We start from the raw sequence: 19,288 nt of genomic DNA, 5'->3' as shown, positions 1-19,288 counted from the left end.
GAGAATACTCGACTCTCATCTACATGGATCACAACTTCAGTCTCAGAAGCCATCCACTGTGGAATCTGAGCGTCAAGGTTAATGGATGGGCCACTCCCACTACTCCTTGGCAGATTTTATCCTTTCATGGAACACATAAATGCCAAGCAGTGAGGCTATTTTTCAATAAAACGTATCCAACTTCATATTTCTGATCAAGTGAGTCTTTTATTAGCTCATAAACATATACTCTTAGGCTCTTCCTTCAGGCATTCCTACAAACAGACATATTTTACTTTCTCCTAGCTATGAGCCAATATTTTTTGCCCCATCCCCACCCCATGAAGCCTATTCAAACTAATATCACTGTATCACTTTTTGGTGTTCTGAATTTCTTCCATTCTTAGTTTTTATCAGTTTTTATTGAGTATTAGATCTGGAAGCATGGAAATGTAAAAAATGATGACTGAATGAATGAGAGAACGGTGACTAATAGATAGAAAAAAAATGTTTTATTTATCAGTTCTCTGAAAATACAAAAACAATGTCTTTCTTAGAAAGTCCTAAGAACAGGACTCCAGTAAAACACTTTACTCATGGTGTCTTCAGTCATTTTGATAATCTGTAGTAGTGAAAAGAAAAGAACATTAACATGGGCTTGGGTTTCCATGAGCAAGCAATGTCCTTGCCTCTAAGTATAAATAGGGTGGTATCTAAGACAGTTCAATGAATACAGGAGGAAATGAAATAATTACAGATAATTACCCAACCATCAGTGCCACAAACTAGCTGAGAGCTGAAGAGGCACCAGGCCTCTCCAACACATGTTTTTCTATAATAATATGCAATATAAGCAAAATGATTTCTAAGAAGAATGTTTATGTAGACTTTCTTGGAGGAGGAAATTTGGAAGACAAGCCAGAGGAATTCTGGCTACCCTTTACAGGAGTATGAATCGTTTACCTTTGTGGCAAGGAGCACTGTACTCAGCAACTGCAAACTCCTCTGAGAGAAAGAGAAAACAGAAACAAACACCATTATGTGATGTCACTATGAGCATCTCCGATTGCAATGGAAATGCCCATGTCATTCCCCTGATGCACTGTTTGCTGCCTTGGGCATCCTTCCAGGTACAATGAGCCACATCTTCTTTTACTCCAGATTCTTGACAGTCAGTCGTTATACATCCTTAAATCTCATATTGTCCTACAATTGGTCTATCCAACAGGAAGTTAACTGTGCAGCTGTTTGGTTTTGCTGGTTGATATATTTAAAATGTGATTTCTCCCATAGAAGTAAGGAGATTAAAAAGTCAAGTATCCAACCTGATGGAGACAACACTAAGTGATGAGAAGCCCGTGCTAACAAGTCACCCAACACATTCTTGAGTCCTGTGATCAGAAGTTGGATATCTCTGTTCAGGTGGCTCACACTCACCTTTCTCATAGTAATCATAGACCTTCACTATGGCTGGCTTTAAGTCTCTTATTAGAATATCTTGCTGAACCATGAAGGACAAGTTTATCATTTCACTTGACACCTGGAAATCAAAAGGAGCTCAGTGACTTTCCTGGGAGCTTTCTTCTCACTTTGAATAAACAGATAAGTATTGATTAGGGTTTTAGGGGGTGGGGGCTTTATCTGCTAGCAGTGTGGTGCATGGTGTAGAAAGCTTCAGAGTAAATGGGAAAAATTACTTCTTAAATATCTAACATAACTTCATCACTACATAGGCCTCAATCCAGTGGTTCTCAACCTTCCTAATGCTGTGACCCTTTAATACAGTTCTTTATGTTGTGGTGATCCCCATCCATAAAATTATTCCATTGCTACTTCATTACTATAATTTTGCTACTGTTATGAGTCAGAATGTAAATGTCTGATATGCAGGATACCTGATATGTTGACCTCCAAAGGAGTCATGACTCACAGGTTGAGAACTGCTGCATTAGTCAACACCAGCACATGGCTCTGTTCATGGTGTTTGTGTTTGTGTTTGTGTGTGTGTATGTGTGTGTGTACTCCAGCTTTCTGTTAACTACCTATTATATCTTCTTTTAAATTTCAGAGGTTTAGTATAGTTTTGCCTTTCCATTTTGTAAAAAATACAGATACTATAAAGATGAACTATAAAAGATGAATCACTGCTGCTTTTTCAACTGAAATTCCTATCTACAGAGGTCTAAATAACTATGCTACTGCACCTGTCTTCTCGATTATTAGTCCATGGGTAGATTGGTGTTTTACTATTATGCGGTCCAAGTGCCAGCTGAGATTGATGGCATTTTCTCCTTTTATACTGTTGATGAAGATGATAATGTAATGACTGACTGATCACAATAATCATTTCCCTGCATTATTCAGTATCTCCAAGCTAACTGGTTGATATAATGAGAACTGTTATGGAGAATGTCTTACAGGTCCCTGGAAGTATTCATACCCCAGGAGTATCATGTGGCATTTTTACTCATAGTCTCAGATGGAATATCTCCAAAGAGGGGGCAGCCACTGTGATACTAGAATTCTCATATCTCTGGCATTGAGGTGATGACTCTAAAATACATACACTCAGTTTCCAGACGGCTCCTGGAGGATTCTATTCTACGTGTTTTGCACCAGACAGTTAGGGCTCTCACCTTCTCCATGTAAATCAAGACGTGATCATTGCTGACTTCTGTCCGGCTCACATCCATAGATATTTCAAGCTGGAGAAAATGGAGACATCACAAATGTTAATAAATAGATGAAACCCCTGGAGAATCCAGGGAAAATAAAACTATTATCAAAATACCGAGGGTAGAATTTCTTCAAAGGTCCCTTATAAATAAAAAAGTAAAAGTGAAAATGGAAGGTAGTTTGGATGAAGGGCATACTATTAGTGTGGCATATGGTGCACTTGTAAGGCTGATGTATCTGAAGAAAGGGAATTAGTCATTGTTCAAGGTTCAAGTAACATTTTATTTATTCACGAAGGAGACCTTTTTCCTTGTTTTTTTCCCCTCTAACTTAAAACAATCTCATTTTCACTTAATAACGTCTGTGTTACAGAAGTTTATGACATCAGTCATTTTCTTATTATTTCACTAGTTGATATTCACAGGCTTTATCTCCTTAAGATTCTAAGATTTAAGCAATTAGACAACTGTTGAAAGGGACAATGGGTGTTCCTCAGGGATGGGCCCCATAACTGGTTATCCATCACTGAATGATCAACTATGAAATCATATACACACAAGCAACATGAAATGGACTTAGCAAGCTGTATTTCTATATGTGTCTATATATGTATACATATACATAAAAATATGTAACAATAACAAAGAAAAAGGGCCCATGAATTTGAGAGAGAGAGTAAAGGGGGAATGTGGGAGAGGTTGGAGGAAAGAAAAGGAAGGGGCAAAATATGTAACTATATTTTAATTAAAATAAGAAAATAAAGAGACAAAAGATAACATGTTTACAAGTTTCCCTGGTAGCCATGATATCTAAACAATGCTACATACACAAGCACAAACACTTCATTTGGAGAAGGCATAAGTCTTTAAGACCTAATGTAGTAGTGTTTTAATAAATATTACCTTGGTCTGCTAATGCATAACATATAAAATGAAATGTGCTATCCTGGGATTATAGTGAACATACCATCTTCACTGTTGGTTTCAAGGGGATGAAGCCAGATACCATCTTCACATCAGCAATTGCCATGTTGGAATTAAAACGGCTTCCAATGTAACTGAAGATCCAGGGAAGAAAGACAGGTTTTCCTGTATTATTTAATATTCCTTTTCTATGTCTATATATTGAATATTCCATGATTCCACAAAGTATATATAAGACTTTCCAAGGATCCTGGAACACTTTCTATGTATTGGAATTTGTATAGAACTTAGTAAATCCATAGAGATCAGATCTGGAATCAGAATTTCAAGTATGTGGACTCAGATCTGTGTTTTAAGGAAGCTTCGCAGGTGACATGCCCTCGAGGCCTCTAATCTATACTAGGATTTTGCTATTCTCACTTTATCTCCATGGTTCCCTGAGTAGGGTAGCCAGCCAACCCACAAGGGTCTTGTGGATACATTTTTGTAAGTGCTATGGCCACTTGACTACTGCTATGGATAAGTGTGCTGTTTTCTCTAACAGATTATACTATAGATAACTAGATTTACTGATTGACGGTGGAATTACAATGGATGAGCCACTATTTCCTTTGATTTCAGTCTTCCAAGAAGTTTTTCTTCTGTGAAGACCAAGATTACTATATAATTTCATTATATAGAAGGAATTCAAGAAATAGACGAAGGGTGAAATTGCTCATTTATTTATTATCAGGAGTTAAGTAATTACTTGAAGGAATTAACTTCTGAAGGTAGAGGACAGATGACATGAGCTCCACTTCCGAGAAACTTGATTTTACCAACTTAAGAGAATAGCTTATTTTTTTCAAACAGATTCAAATGTTTACTGTCCAACAGTTTTGCTTAGTGAGAAGTTCCAGTAAGAAGATGGATTGTCCCCCTCCCCCGCCCCGAATTATGAAAATGAGTCTTACCTGATGTTAAGTAAGATCTGGAAGCTGGTGTGAGGTTTGTGATCATGACAAATATGAGGCAGAGTTTGCACCACTAAAGCAAATGGGAACCCCTTTTCTTCTGGTTGGACATTGTATTTCAAGGATGTCTATGGAACATTCAAGACAGGCATCGATTTTTCTCCTTTCCTCAGAATTCCCCTCAACTCCCTCGACTCTTTCTCTGACTTGGCCATTTGCTTACTGGGTTATGATTTCCCAGGGAGAACAATGCCTGGGACCCTCCTCTCCTGCCCAAGTCTTACCTGAAGGTACACACACCCTTCTCCTGTCACCTCTGTGGTGTAATCCCCAGGCACAGTCGGCAATGAGACTCTCTGTAATAACAACTGGTTGCCATTGTTCACTTGGAATTTTGTAGAAAATAAATCTGAAGAATAGATGGTCACCTGTGCAGCTTTCTTAGCTCCTGTGAAAGTAGCTATTCCATATTTGGATAAAGCCTGCAAAGCCACCACTGTGTCCTGAAAGAGGAATGGCACAACTCACTCAGGGATTGCTATGTTTAGAAGCAATTTGTTGCTCGAAAGTTTGAAGCTTAGTCCCCATGGTGCCGCTATTGGAGATGGATCAACGCAAGTAGGAGGTTTTTCTGGAATGAAAGTGTCCCACAGAGGCTCATGTATTGGAACACTTGTCTGTTCGCCTGTGGGTGACACTGTTTAGGGAATTTTGGCTGGTATGGCCTTGCTGGAGGAGAATATGCCATTGGGGTGGATTGAGAGTAAAAAGCCTTGCGTTATTGGCACTTTGCTCTCTGCTCCATGCTTGATATTAAAAGTGAGCTCTCAGTGTCTGGTTCCTGCCACCATGTCTGTCCCTTGCTGCCACACTTCCCCTGCCACGACAGACTCTGATCCCTCTGGGACCATAAGCCAAAAAAAACCCTTCCTTCTATAAGTTACCTTGATAATAGTATTATATCCCAGCAACAGGCTAGTAACTAATACAGAGGTCCTTGAATAAATGACCTCATTGTTCCTGGGAGGGATTATGTTCTGCTGGGAATCCTAGGGAGTTCTTATGAGTGGGTTGTTATAAAAAGAACAACCCCGGCCCTACACAGATCTCTGGCTTCCTGTTTTAAAATAGGATATCGTCTTCCCACATATGTTCCCTCCACAGCTATCCACCAGAAGGTGAGGAAGCCATCAGGCAGGGCAGCCTGGACCAGAGCCTTATTTCATATTTCTCCAGACTTCCAGTATCAAAACCTGTAAGCTAAATCAGCCTCTGTGCTTTGTAGAATTACTCTCAGATATTTTGTTATGGAATGAAAGGGACACTAATATAGATATGAAAACTCCAATTTTCCAAAGTCCTGTTAGCAGTCACAAGGGTTTTAGATTTCCTATTTTTGTATTTTTCCTCACTTAGATATTTAAGCTTTAAAGACTGATCCTAACTTTTGGATGGATAACGGGATCATAACATCACATATATGCCTTGGGTTGTGTGCCCTACAAGTTTATCAGCAAATTGATCTCTCCTTATATAAGTGTGTGTGATACAGGATGCAGAAAATATACGTAACTGGGAATGGAATACTTTATTGGCTTCGGCTATTTACTTATGGTGGCCCTTTTGACCATTGTGATCCTATCTGCTGTTCCCCAGCCAGAGCTTGGTCTGGCTCCCCTTCCAAATTAAACTTCTCCTGTGCTGATGAGAAAGAATCCAAAGCCTTTTATAACTGCTTAGAGTCAGGCCTCAGTTTCTCCAAAGGAAGCAAAGGGCACTTATTCTAAACATCCTCCTGATGTGTTGCTATTCTTACTTGACTCTCCCCTTTCATCAGAATTCCACCTGTGCTCACTTCCTCCTCGCTGTGCTGTGTTCTCAATGCCATGGACACTGAGCTAGGAGGGCATACTTAAATAGATATTTCTAAGAAATACATGAAAGCAATTTTTAATAAAATCATTTTTTTCATTCTTGTGGAAAAAATAACCTTATTTTTAGTGCAATAGAAAAGGGCAAGATTGTATTTCTCCATACTCTCTTTTCTCTTAGAGAGGATGTATGCTAACATCTACTTCCTCTGAAAATGAAGCTTCTTGCTGGGCTCATGCTGATGAATTGTTTAGATGCATGGACATAGAGCTGAGCTTGAGAGATTGGATGAGTAAAGACAGTCTATTATGTTCCTAGTAAACATATTTTTGTGTACCAAGAGGTGTCTGAGGAACATCAAAACTGTCTAGTTTAAACAGAGACCCACCAATGGACATATTTGCAAGGAAAGAATGCTGAGTTATGGTTCCCATGAACAGTTCAAAAGAGAGTCTTAGCCTTCAAGAAGAATGATAGGTAATGTTCTCTTCCTTCTTCTGGTGCCTTAGTACCATTGTAGGCACATGGATTTGTTATTGAAATGAGGAGACCATGGCAATACAGGGATGCGGTGGGGTGCTGTAGGCTAAGAACACTTTTTTAGCTGTCTTTGAATTTCTTCTCCTTATCTTTGTATACTGATAATCCTTAAAGTCACCTTTGGTCTTTTATTCTCATGTGTGTTTAGAGTTAGTAAATCTTTCACCAACTGAAGGTGAAATCAAAGGTTCTGGCCAATTCCTGACCTGAGTGGAGGAGAAGCCACCGTTGGAATTCTGCTGCTTTGTGAGCCATCTCATGATGAGCATTGCAGTAGTCAGATCCTCTTCGTCTGGAGTTGGCTGGATGGTGAGATAGGCCAGGAGCACGTAGGCAGTCATCTCTACCTCAGCAGAGGAAGCCTGAGGTTGGAACCAAAAACCCACTGGCAACATGTGTTTCTGAGGTCTTGTCCAGTGGATGGAATTGTCTGGAGGTGAGAAAAAGATACTCATGAGTGACTAAATATTTATACTTAATTGTTTGAAAATAGCCAGGGCAGAGCTAAAGTGAGGACTGCACTTAACCTTAGAGACATGCATTCCCATTGGAATAAATATGAATTTGACATTTCAATCCAGTTAAGGCTGTATACTTCTATAACATTTAGCACATGCCACACAATCCACAAAGTGTTTACATTTATTATTCACTTAATGTAATAACTCTACAATGCAAACATTATCCCTGTTCATAGAAGAACAATGTCCAGCTTTATACAAATAGTTCATTTTGGAGCAAGTCTCCAAGGCTGGGCTTCTCACCACTATAGCTGATGCTTCTTATTTTTTGATGTGTAATTTTAAAAAAGGTTTTATGTAGAATAGATATCTAGATGATAGACAGCAGGTACCAGAAAGGAAAGAGGCTACAAGAGGAAAGGCAGGGACATTCTAAAGCACAATTTTTGACGCCCACAATGTTGGCAGGAGAAAGATCTCAGATAAGCTTTCACCTTCTTTCACAGCTTCCTCATCAAGTGATTCCAGTATCTCTTTTCTCATGTCCTGGTTCCCAGCAAGGGCAAACGCATAGGCCAACAGTGCCTTAGTATAGGCATGGCTGCCATGGGCTCCTTTCTTTGCTGACTTCCAGGCTGTGTCTAGGCAAAAGAGGGCATTGCGGACAACAATGTGCTGTGAAAGGGGGTCAGAGAAGAAACAGCTCTGTGAGCAAAGGTGCTGGCATTCCCAGGTAAGCACACAAAGTAGAGCATGGCGCTGGAGAAAAAGAAGTTTTTCCAATTCATTCTTATACATAGAAGAAATAGCACCTAACCAGGGCTTGGGAACACCACAGAAGAGGAGGCCAAAAGGACATAAGAATCGGGGGGTGGGGGGTGGGGGGTGGGAGGTGGGGGTGGGGTGGTGGTGCTGTGAAAAGTTCACTGCTGAATATGGCATGGCTAGCACACTGTGAGCTTACAGTAGCTAGGGCCACAGACACAAGGCCTACATGTGATCAAGCCAGCCAAGATTCTGGCATAGATGGGATAGATGCTCTTCAGGTCACACCCCCTACTGAGACATTCTTGGCACTTAGTAGTTTCTGGAGGGAGAGTGAAATCATTAGTTTTCAAGAGTACAGCCGCTAGTCAAAGTCCCATGCTTCAGTGGATGGTCCCATACTCATGAATATATGAGCAGCACAAGCTGGACTTAGTGGGTTATATTTTTCAAAAAAGGCATGAGGTTGGCAAAGGATGGTTTGAAGAGGTTATAGAGGGGACTTGGAGGGAAGAAATAGCGATGGGTAGATAAGATTGCACGTTACTGTGTACATGCATGAATTTCTCAAGTAAAGAAAAATAATCTACTATTAACCATTAATCTGGTATTAACTATATCTTTAGGATTCTTTAGGGAGTGGAGATGGTCATGGGAGAGAAACAGTATAAATGTCTCCCTGAGAAAATGTAAACCTTTCTTCTTTGGTGGAGCAAGTGGCTCTGTGAAACATTTGCAGTGCATTGAAGGGGAGATGACACTTGATGCTTAGGAAGCTCGAGTCTCAGACAAAAGACCAGGGTTTTGTTGCATCCAGAACCACTTTTTACAGGAAATGAAGTGGTACCCACAGTGATAGGGAGAGACATCTCCAGGAGAGCGATGGTGACATAGGCAGACAAGGTGACTTCATCTTCTACTCCTCCCTGTGAACAGACAAGAGGGAGAGGTCGGAGTGGTTCTAAGAATTCCATTAATTAGCTATTCTTCTTCTGTTGTGTTGTGGAGCTGATCACTTTTTAATACCCATACCCCAATCAATTTATCACAATTAATATGAACTTACCCTCTCTTTCTTGGTGATGTCTAGGTCTTATTGTTCTTTGATTTCTACCCTATAACCTCTGCTCTCTATCCTCACATATCTCATAATGGATAATCCAAAACTAGCTCTGGAATGACTCACCTTTATTGCATTGTTGTTCAGAGCCCCGGAGCTCCTGAAACAGCCATTGTCGTTCTGCTGATGGGAAAGCCAGAGGACAGCTTGGGTGATAAGTGCTTCATGGATGAAGATATAGTTTTGAGCCTGAGCAAAACTCTTCAGTACAAAGGCTGTAAGCCTGAGTGAGGTGGAAGTGATTGGACATTTGCTGTTACAATGATTTTAGAACCACTTCACATCAACACGCTTCATGAATCACCCCCTTACATTGAAGAAGTATCTAATAATCCATGTACACTGGAGATGTCCTCTCCTTTACTCTCCTGAAGAAGATGCTAGATCTAGAATTCGCCTTAGCCATAAAGAGTCTGTAGATTTCTGACCCAATTGTTTTTCTTGGTTCTTTGAGGAAGGCCTTTTAAAGAGGCAAAAGATTTATATGGTCTGAAGAGAAACCAGCATGAGTTGGTCCTCGACTCTTCTCTTTAAAGGTGTCTTTCTATAGATGACAGAGACTTCTCCTGCAGTCCTCTTTTACACAATAACTTTAAATTTGTTTTTACGTTAGGAATGTAAAAATAAGATTTTACATCATTCTTAATTCTTTCCTCCCAATAAATTCATCCTCTCTCAAGGTAAGTATGACCCGAGAAAGATAATATAAGCTGAAGTTGATATGGCTTATCTAGAAGTCATACAATATCCTCACTATATCTCTTTAAAACTCTCGGTTAGGGGAGCTAGTTTAGACAAGAATATGTTGGTATAACATGGCCAGGATGAATTTGGGAACACATTTAACATACATGTACTTGAATACCAGATTCTCTGCTTGTTAACTAACTGGTGCATTCATGTAGTATAATCCAATCTAGATCTAATAACATATGACTCGACAGAGTTGCTATTGATATAACTGGGGTATATGAAAAGAGCTGATTCAAAATAAGAACTCAAGAAATTGGGTTCTCCTTACCAGGTACTGGCATCATTCCTGCCAGATTTATCCCCAAAGGTGCTATAGGCACCATCTTGGTGCTTGTAGTTTAACTGTCTTTGGTACCCTACAATAGAAGGTTAATGAAACAATGTGTCAGCCAGAAACCCATGGAAGCCAGAAAGATTATTAAAATGTTGCTATCTCTTGTGACCTTTCTTCATTTTTTTTGTTCATATATAGTATGTTCTTAGTTTGGAATGTTTTTTTTAAGTTTTGAAAGTAGACAGTTTCTATGAAATAAACCATGCTAGTGTTTTCTGTTATGGTAGCCATTACAGCGGAATAATATGTGATAGTAATGATAAACAGTCCAATCCTACTGGGCAATCCAACTGAAACAATACTGTTAACTTTCAGTCCCTCATTCAGTACTTACCCACTTTCAGATAGTCAATGGCTTTGTCCTTGATCTCCTGGGTCAGCTGTTGTGTTACATTCAGATAATCCAGGACATAGATATTAGGAGCAAACAGAGCCATATTCTGTTCTCCACAGCCATAGGGCATCTCAAGGAGATCCTCTGTGTTTTGCATGGCAGTACCCAATATATCTCCTAGAGAATGGGAGAGATGGGAAATAATGAAATTTAAGATTGTATCTGAAATATTGAAAAGAAATGAGTAATTAGCCATGTTAAAAGATGAGTAATTTTGCAAAGGATGCCTTTCAGGCACAGAAGGATTATTGGAAACAATAAACAATTTAAAGAGGAAAAGAAGTTAAAGTTACATTTTCATGAATGTGTGTATGTATGTATGTATGTATGTATGTATGTATGTATGTATTTAAGACAAGGTTTTGCTATGCAACCCAGGCTGGCCACAAACTCTGTATCCTCCTGCCTCAAGTGCTCAAGTGTTGGCATAGTGGGTGTGTATTACCACATTTTTTTTGTTGCTGTTTGTTCTGAATAAATATTTAGAGAAAAGTAACACTGTATGGACTAAGCAGTTGTATTAATATATTTAGGAGTGTGTGTGTGTGTGTGTGTGTGTGTGTGTGTGTGTGTGTGTGTAACAATTTTTTTAAAGGAGGTAATAATTTAAGAGAGAGTGCAAGGGGTACCTGGGAGTGGATTGGAAGGAAGAAAGGGAAAATGATATAAATATATTTTAATTTAAAAAGCTAAAAATTCTAAAGTAAAACAATTTTGCTTGGTAAATACAAATAACTTCTCTCTCTGGCTCTCTTTCTGGTGCTCTCTGTCTGTCTGTCTGTCTGTCTGTCTCTCTCTATATATACATATATGTATATATATGCATGTATATATGTGTGTGTATTTATATACATGTATAAACAAAAAAAAATACAGCCAAAGTTAATCCACAAATTCCCTGAGGAGTAAACTCACCCAAAACTGTGACGGAGGCTTGGGCAGAGTCCTCTACCACATCTGGTGGCAGCTTCAGGGATATTTGTTCAGACAGCTTAGCACCTAGGGCAAGAAGCACGTGAGCAACAGGAGAGGCCATTCTGCACTGCGTCTTTTAGAGACGTCAACAGCTGGGACACTGGAATTAATGCCTTACACACAAGCTGCTTCTGAGAAGTTACTCCTTTTTAAAAATAAAACAGTTTTTGTTCTGATCTTAGGGGCTCCTGGGATTTGGAGGTTTTCAGACTTTCATCCCAAACCATTTGTTCTCCCTTGATGTGAAGTCGAATTTGCAAAGAAGGCAACGAGTCCGGGAGCCTGAAGCCGAGGCTCTGCTGTAGTCACTCTACAGCCTGCAGTGTGTTCGGGACAAGATGACCTATTTTAGCCTCACCTTCACAACTCCTCTCTCAATAATCATGAGAGGGGAAAGTCCAACAAAGATTTGTGTGTATAAATAAGCAAAGAAAAACTCCCTAAAAAGTCCCAAATTTTACAACATTGTAATATTCCTTTTTTAGATATGAACATAGTAGATTTTAATGGAAGACCTCTAAAATAGGAGTAAGAAAATGAATAGTACCTGACTGATTAAAAATAAAATTATCGCCGGGCGGTGGTGGTGCACGCCTTTAATCCCAGCACTCGGGAGGCAGAGGCAGGCGGATCTCTGTGAGTTCGAGGCCAGCCTGGGCTACAGCGCGAGATCCAGGAAAGGCGCAAAGCTACACAGAGAAACCCTGTCTCGAAAAACCAAAAAAAATAAAATAAAATAAATAAATAAATAAAATAAAATAAAATTATCACTATAATAAAGATAAAAAAGAAAAGTATAATAGTCATTTCCTATGTGTGCTTTTCATAAAGTTAATAACAAAATTTTTGCAAGAAAACAAATACTCTAAGTAAACATAAAACAAAAATAACCAAGTGGAAGAAAATATTTTGACTTGCTTGAAATAATAATAATTGATGAATAAATATATGCTGCCATTTTAATCTTGGTGGAATATATGAATAGGAAAATGAAAAAATTATGATATTTACCATCTCTTTCTCATAAAATTAATGTTGAGTTACATGAGAAGTCAGATGCCATAGGTAAGGTTGAAAGAAAACCCAATGTGTTCCTTAAATAATCAGTGTTACTCAGCTCAGGTCAAAAAAGACAAAATATTCAAACACATGTGGTCAAATGATATGGTGAGATTTTATAAACAAGCCCCAAACAACCAAGCAAGCAAACAAAAAAACCAGGTTCAACTTCACTTGTGATGAATCAATACAACTTCACAATAATTTTAATCCAAAATGTTGGCAACATTTGTAAGCAACAGAAATAAATAACGATGCTGAACATACATTATGGAAATGCAAACTGATTGAAGAATAAACACAGTCATAGTAAGGAAGTGCTTTTTCTACTAAAACAAAGACTAGAGAGAAATATGATGAAATGGGAAATATCAAGCCCCACTATTTCCCATGCTAGGCTCAGCCAGTATCTTTTCAGGGACTAGCACCTGTTTAGAAACTCTCATTATAAAGAAGCAGTCTTAGACACCTGGAGCGGGTGGCCCACAACCAAAGAGAACCCAAAGCAGAAAGGTAAAGATGATGGCATTTTAATCACTCCACTTCTGCTTTTTCTGAGTTAACACAACACTTGATGGGGATCTCCCCAAGCCCCCAGCTTGTATAAGAGAAAAGACAACAGAGACAGTCATCCACCCCATGGGGAGCCCACCATGGTCCCAAGTCACAGAAAACCGGAAGGCAATGTCACAGCTAGATCACACAGATTCAGATGAAGATGCCTTGAGACAGATTTCTCTAACAAAGATGCTCTAAGCCTCACGGCATCTAAAAAGAAAAGATTTAGTAGAAACAAATCAAAACTAAAAAGGGTTAAAAACAACACTGCAGGAAAACATCAGCCCACAAAAGGAGACAGCGAGAGGGCAAGAGATGAAGCACCTACAATAGTCAGGGAATGTTAACGCTTGGAAACGGGCTTGCCTATCGATAACCACCCCAAACGTAGAAGGATCAGAAGAATCTCCAGTATAAAGACAGAGAGAAATGAATGGATGAAACAAGACCTAGGTGTGTGGCGCTACAACACAATCACCTTTTCAGGACACACATGGAAACAGGAAAAGAATTAGGGAGAATGGCACTCCTATCAGATAAAATAAATTTTGATTAAACAATATGTGAAAAGAATCAAAGACCTTCTATAGAGACTCATTCTTTAAGAGAAAATAACAATTGTAAATATACACATTCATAGACAAAATAAATATTAAAAGATATGAAGCAATACAGGCTGTAATAGAATAATGGGACAGATGCTGTAATGCAGAAATGAGGGGGACCTCAATACCCCATTTTAAAGTGTAGATAGGTCATCCAGGAAGAAAATAAAAAACTCACTGGACTTAAGCAGCACTCTAACTTAGCTAGACCTAAAAGATGACTGTACAGCATTCCATAGGGGACAACAAAACACCATTCTTCTTTATAGGGTGGGAAGCAATGCTTATAAATATTGATGTGATCAAAATATGAAGGCTTTGATTATTAAATGGAATATAATTCTCAGATTTTCTTGGCTAAACTTTTCTTTATTCCTTGCTGTCACCCACCTTCCTGTCTAGAATTCCTCTCATTATATATATATATATGTGTGTGTGTGTGTGTGTGTGTGTGTGTGTGTGTGTGTGTGTGTGTGTACATACACACATTGCTAACATTTGCTAGTTTTTTTTAATTAGTTCTTTGAGAGTTTCATACATGTTTTGATCATATTCATGTACTCCCAACTCTTCCTAGATCCGCCTCCCAACTTGATGTCCCCCCCTTTGGTACCACTTTGTTCTATCCAAATGTTCTTGGATATGTGGTCTTCCACTAGAGTGTGGTTAACTTCCAGGGACTACACTCTTAGAGAAAACTGTCTCTCCCTCTCAGAAGCCAAAAACTGCCATTTGCTTGACAGATAGAGGTGGATCATGTGCCAACACCCTTTTCATGCTGGGATTTGACCTGGCCTGGGCCTACGCAGGTTTTGTGCACACTGTGAGTTCATATGTGCGGTTGTCCTGCTTTGTCAGCTGCTCTGCTGTGATACGGTTTCCTTGTAGTCATTCACCACCTCTGGCACTGACTTTTTCTGTCTCGCTTTCCACAATGATTTCTGAGGTTTGGGGGGTATGGTGAAGTATATATGTTCCTTTTAGGGCACAGCATTCTGCAGTCTCTTATTCTCTACACTTTGACCAGTTGTGGGTCTCTGAGTTAGTCACCATCTACTGCAAATAGAAGCTTCTCTGATGAGGGACGAGGGATACATTGATCTATGGGTACAACAATAAGTCTACTTTAAGATTTCATCTTGCCTCATTAAGAATGGCTAAGATAAAAAAAACACAAATAATGACAAATGCTAAAATGGATGTGGGGAAGGATTCATACTTATTCACTGCCAGTAGAAAAGCAAATTGGTCCAACCACTATGGAAATCACCATGGAGATTCCTCATAAAGCTAAAAATAGATCTACCATATGATCCAGCTATACTATGCTTGTGTATATACTTAAAGGACTCCATAGAGACCTACTCTAAAGATACTTGCTAATCCATGTACATTGCTGCTCAACTCGAAATATCCAAGAAATGTAAACAGCCTAGATATCCATCAACTGATGAACAGATAATGAAATGCAGTACATTTACATAGTGGAATATTATTGAACTATTTAAAATGATATTATGACAGCCTGAGGTAAAAAGCACAGAGTTGCAAACAATCACTCCAAGTGAGGTCATCAAGATCCAGAAAGACAAATGTCACATGTTTTCTCTCATCTGTGGATATTAGCTTTGAATCTTCATAATGTATATTTCATTTGGAATAATCATAGACATCAAAAAATCACTAAGGGTCCCTGAGGACCCTCAAGGGAGGGAAGATAGACTGTACTGGTAAAGGTAAAGGGGAATAATGGGAAAGGCTAAACTGGGGTTGGGGGTGGAGGGTACAATAGAGTATGGAGTACAGGAGGGGTAAATAACACTAAAGACCTTTCAAAGATGACCATTCCTGGAGCTCACATTGGGGAAGTAGCAGAAATGGAAACCTGACCACCTGCAGGAGCCTAGGCAGCTAGAGGAGGATCTAGGGCTCTGTTCTGGGGAGACCCATCTCTTCCTGGCCACTCATTCTTCTGAAGCACATAAAATGTTACTATGGGTAGATCATGCACTAGGCCACAGGATCAAACAACATGAAATCACTTTTTGTCAGTATGTCATAAAATAACAGCAGGGAGTGTCATGGAAAATCATGAATATGTGGAAATTATGCAACCAGCACCTGAAAAAATCAGTGTATCGATGAAGAAATTGAGTTCCAATTAAAAACATCATGGGGCAATGAAAAGGGAAACACAAAATACCTAAACCTAAGGATCACAGACAAAGCAGTTCTAAGAGGAAAATGTATAGTAATAAGTTGTAGACGAATTTCTAAATGGTCTTATTAAATAAAAAACACAGAGCCAGATATAGGGGTGAAAACCTGAAAGATCGGGGAAGTAGGGAAAGCCACAGCTAACCTCACCTCACCAACTCCGCAGCTTCCAAAAGTGAGCTACTTCCTGTCTATCCACACTTATGCCTACCTGTTCTGCCATCTGATTTGCTCTCTCTGTCCAGCTACATTCCTCTTCTTTCTCAGTTCTGTCACTTCCCATCTATCTGTACAGACCTCCAGACTTCTATGGTTGGTGCTGGGATTAAAGGCATGTGTCACCATGTCTGACTCTGTTCCCCAGTGTGGCCTTGAACTCACAGACATCCAGACTGATCCCTGCCTGCCAAGTGACAGGATTAAAGGCATGTGCTACCATTGCCTGACTTCTATATTGTGGCTGGCTTTTTCCTCTGATCTCCAGGCAAATTTTATTGGGAGACACAGTATGTTGGGGGACACGATACATCACCACAATAAGTTGCCAAACTCAAACAGAAGGAAGACCTCAAGTAAATGACTAACATTTCTCATGAGCAATTATAACAAGACAAACTACCACAAACTGGTAGAAACAATATAGTTATGCAGCAACAAATCAGATAATTTAGAAGGAATGGGTACATTTCTGGAGATCTGCAACCAATGAAGACTTCACAAAAAAAAAAAAGGAAATCTTAACAGATCAAAAATGAATCAGAATATTGACTTGGTATTTAAAACCTCCATTAAAGAAAAATCTAGAACCTGATGATTGTACTGTTGAATTCAATAAACTAGCTAAAGAAATAGCACTAAACTTTCTGAGTCTTCCAAAAACATTCGAGAAGGAATAATTCCAAATAAGTTTTGTGAAATTAGCCTTACCTGGCAAAGGCATTATAAGAAAATTGCAGGCAAATGTCTTTACGAACACAGATGTAACAAAAATCAGCAATATAAAAGCAAGCTAAGTTCAATGCCACACTTAAAGGATCATACACCATGATCAACTGTGACTGGTCCCTTGGATACAAGAGTAGTTCACCATAGGCCAGTTTTATACCACAGTGACAAAATAAGGAATGAAAGCACGATTGTTTCATTACATGGAAAAGAACAATTGAACAAAATTCAAAATACTTTCCTAATTAAAAACCCTCACCAAATTAGGTATAGAAGAACATACCTTAACCCAACAAAGGCAACACTTACTCAACAGAGAAAAATTGGAAACCTTTCCTCTCTGATCTGGAACAAGATAGGACATCTTACTTTTTTCACTTCTACTTATAGTGCTGGAATTGCCAAGAGCAATTGGACAAGAAAAGAAAGAAAATCATCCAGAGCATAAAAGAAGAAGCAAAATCATTACTGTAAAGTCATTACAAGTAGTAAATGAACATAACACTTCAGGATAAAAAATCAACACACAAAAATCAGCAGTATTACTATGCTAACAATAAATGATCTGAAGAAAAAATTGAAACAGGGGCTGGAGAGATGGCTTAGTAGTTAAGAGCACTGGCTGTTCTTCCAGAGGACCTGGGTTTGATACCTAGCACCCTCATGGTGGCTCACAACTGTCTCTAACTCCAGTCTCTGGGGATCCAGTGCCCTTTTCCTGCCTCTGTGAGCACCACACATGCATGTGGCACACATACACACATGCAGGCAAAACACCCATACACACAAAGTAAAAATTTATCTCAAGATCCAAAAGAAATCTAAATAACAATCCCATTTATAGTTGCTTTGGGGAAAATGTGTAGGAATAAATTTAACTAAGACAAGAGATTTTTTTTTAAAAAAAGACATGCTGGGAAGTATGAGGCATTAAAAGAAATTAAAAATGAAACAGATAAACAGAAAGACATCCCATGTTCATTGATTAGAAAAACATTATAGAAATGGTTGTATGATCCAAATCAATTTATACATTTAATACAACTCTTTCAAAATTTCATAATCATTTTTCATAGAAATTGAGGCAACCTTAAAATAGATGTGGGAGCAGAAAAAATAGCAAAGGTAATCATGAGCTAAAAGAACACTGTATCTAAGTATGTTATAAAACTGACATAATTAAAATCACATGATATTTACATTAAAATATACATAGAGAGACCACTGTAAAAGTATAGAGACATTAGAAATGAAGCCACATGTGCATAGACAATTTCAACGAAGAGTAAAGAATACAGTGAGGAAAGGAGAGTCTCTTCAAAAGTTGGGGCCAAGAGAACCAGATATCAGTCTGAACACAAGAGGAATTAGCTCCTTATCTTTTAGGAAGAATTCTCTTGTCATGATGGGTGTTTGATTGTTTTTGTTTGTTTTGATTCCCCTGCCTTGGCATGCCAAGTTCTGGGATTACAGGCATGCACCAACTCTTTAGGAACGACGTTCTAACTCACTTGTCACATGCATTGATGACACTTCAGGTTTCATCCCACAGAGAATGTGAAAACAATCTTTGAATTTCAATATTATACAAGTCTTAATCAAAGTGCATTTAACTATAATGGTTGAGGCTTACCCTCTGGACAGTGCACGCTGTTGAATGTCACTTCATTTTCTAGACCTTCAGGCTTTAGGTAAAAGAAAGAAAAGTTAAGATGAAATGCATTGAGACATTCTGGATATGTGTGTTGTTGATTCGGGGACCACAGAGTCCCTCATAGTGAAGAAAAAGGTTTGATGTACTATATAAATAAATTCCATTCATTATACATCTATAAAAAAGATGGATTGGTAGAAAAAAAATTAGCAAAGATTAATGAAATTAAAGAGACTGAAAAGGATGATAGATAGATACATAGATGATAGATAGATAGATAGATAGATACATAGATACATAGATGATAGATAGATAGATAGATAGATGACAGATGATGATGATGATGATAGATAGATAGATAGATGATAGATGATGATGATGAAGATAGATAGATGATAGATGATGATGATGAAGATAGATAGATGATAGATAGATACATAGATGATAGATAGATGATGGAAAGATGGATGGGTAATGAATAGAGAGATAAAAATATTGTGAAATA

The 19,288-nt window shown here is 38.6% G+C and overlaps 1 protein-coding gene across 1 annotated transcript in view; it reads right to left on the bottom strand.

The window, feature by feature from the left end:
- Window positions 1–19,288, bottom strand: part of LOC128099738 (alpha-2-macroglobulin-like) — a 70,839-nt gene that overhangs the window by 28,315 nt on the left and 23,236 nt on the right. Inside the window, exons 22-35 of the mRNA XM_052721559.1 lie at window positions 18,763–18,814; window positions 11,686–11,769; window positions 10,711–10,887; window positions 10,311–10,398; window positions 9,356–9,512; window positions 9,021–9,095; window positions 7,899–8,079; window positions 7,150–7,373; window positions 4,816–5,034; window positions 4,532–4,659; window positions 3,622–3,712; window positions 2,616–2,684; window positions 1,417–1,519; window positions 943–984 (exon numbers count right to left, since the gene is read on the bottom strand). Coding sequence (XP_052577519.1) covers window positions 943–984; window positions 1,417–1,519; window positions 2,616–2,684; window positions 3,622–3,712; window positions 4,532–4,659; window positions 4,816–5,034; window positions 7,150–7,373; window positions 7,899–8,079; window positions 9,021–9,095; window positions 9,356–9,512; window positions 10,311–10,398; window positions 10,711–10,887; window positions 11,686–11,769; window positions 18,763–18,814 — 1,690 coding nt within the window. The remainder of the gene's footprint in view (window positions 1–942; window positions 985–1,416; window positions 1,520–2,615; window positions 2,685–3,621; window positions 3,713–4,531; window positions 4,660–4,815; window positions 5,035–7,149; window positions 7,374–7,898; window positions 8,080–9,020; window positions 9,096–9,355; window positions 9,513–10,310; window positions 10,399–10,710; window positions 10,888–11,685; window positions 11,770–18,762; window positions 18,815–19,288) is intronic.

The sequence above is a fragment of the Peromyscus californicus genome, unplaced genomic scaffold (assembly GCF_007827085.1).
Source record: "Peromyscus californicus insignis strain IS unplaced genomic scaffold, ASM782708v3 Scaffold_6__1_contigs__length_162567912, whole genome shotgun sequence".
In the NCBI taxonomy this organism is placed as follows: Eukaryota; Metazoa; Chordata; class Mammalia; order Rodentia; family Cricetidae; genus Peromyscus; species Peromyscus californicus.
The sequence above is the reverse complement of the archived record's forward strand: the minus strand, read 5'-3'. Positions and strand labels throughout refer to the sequence as shown.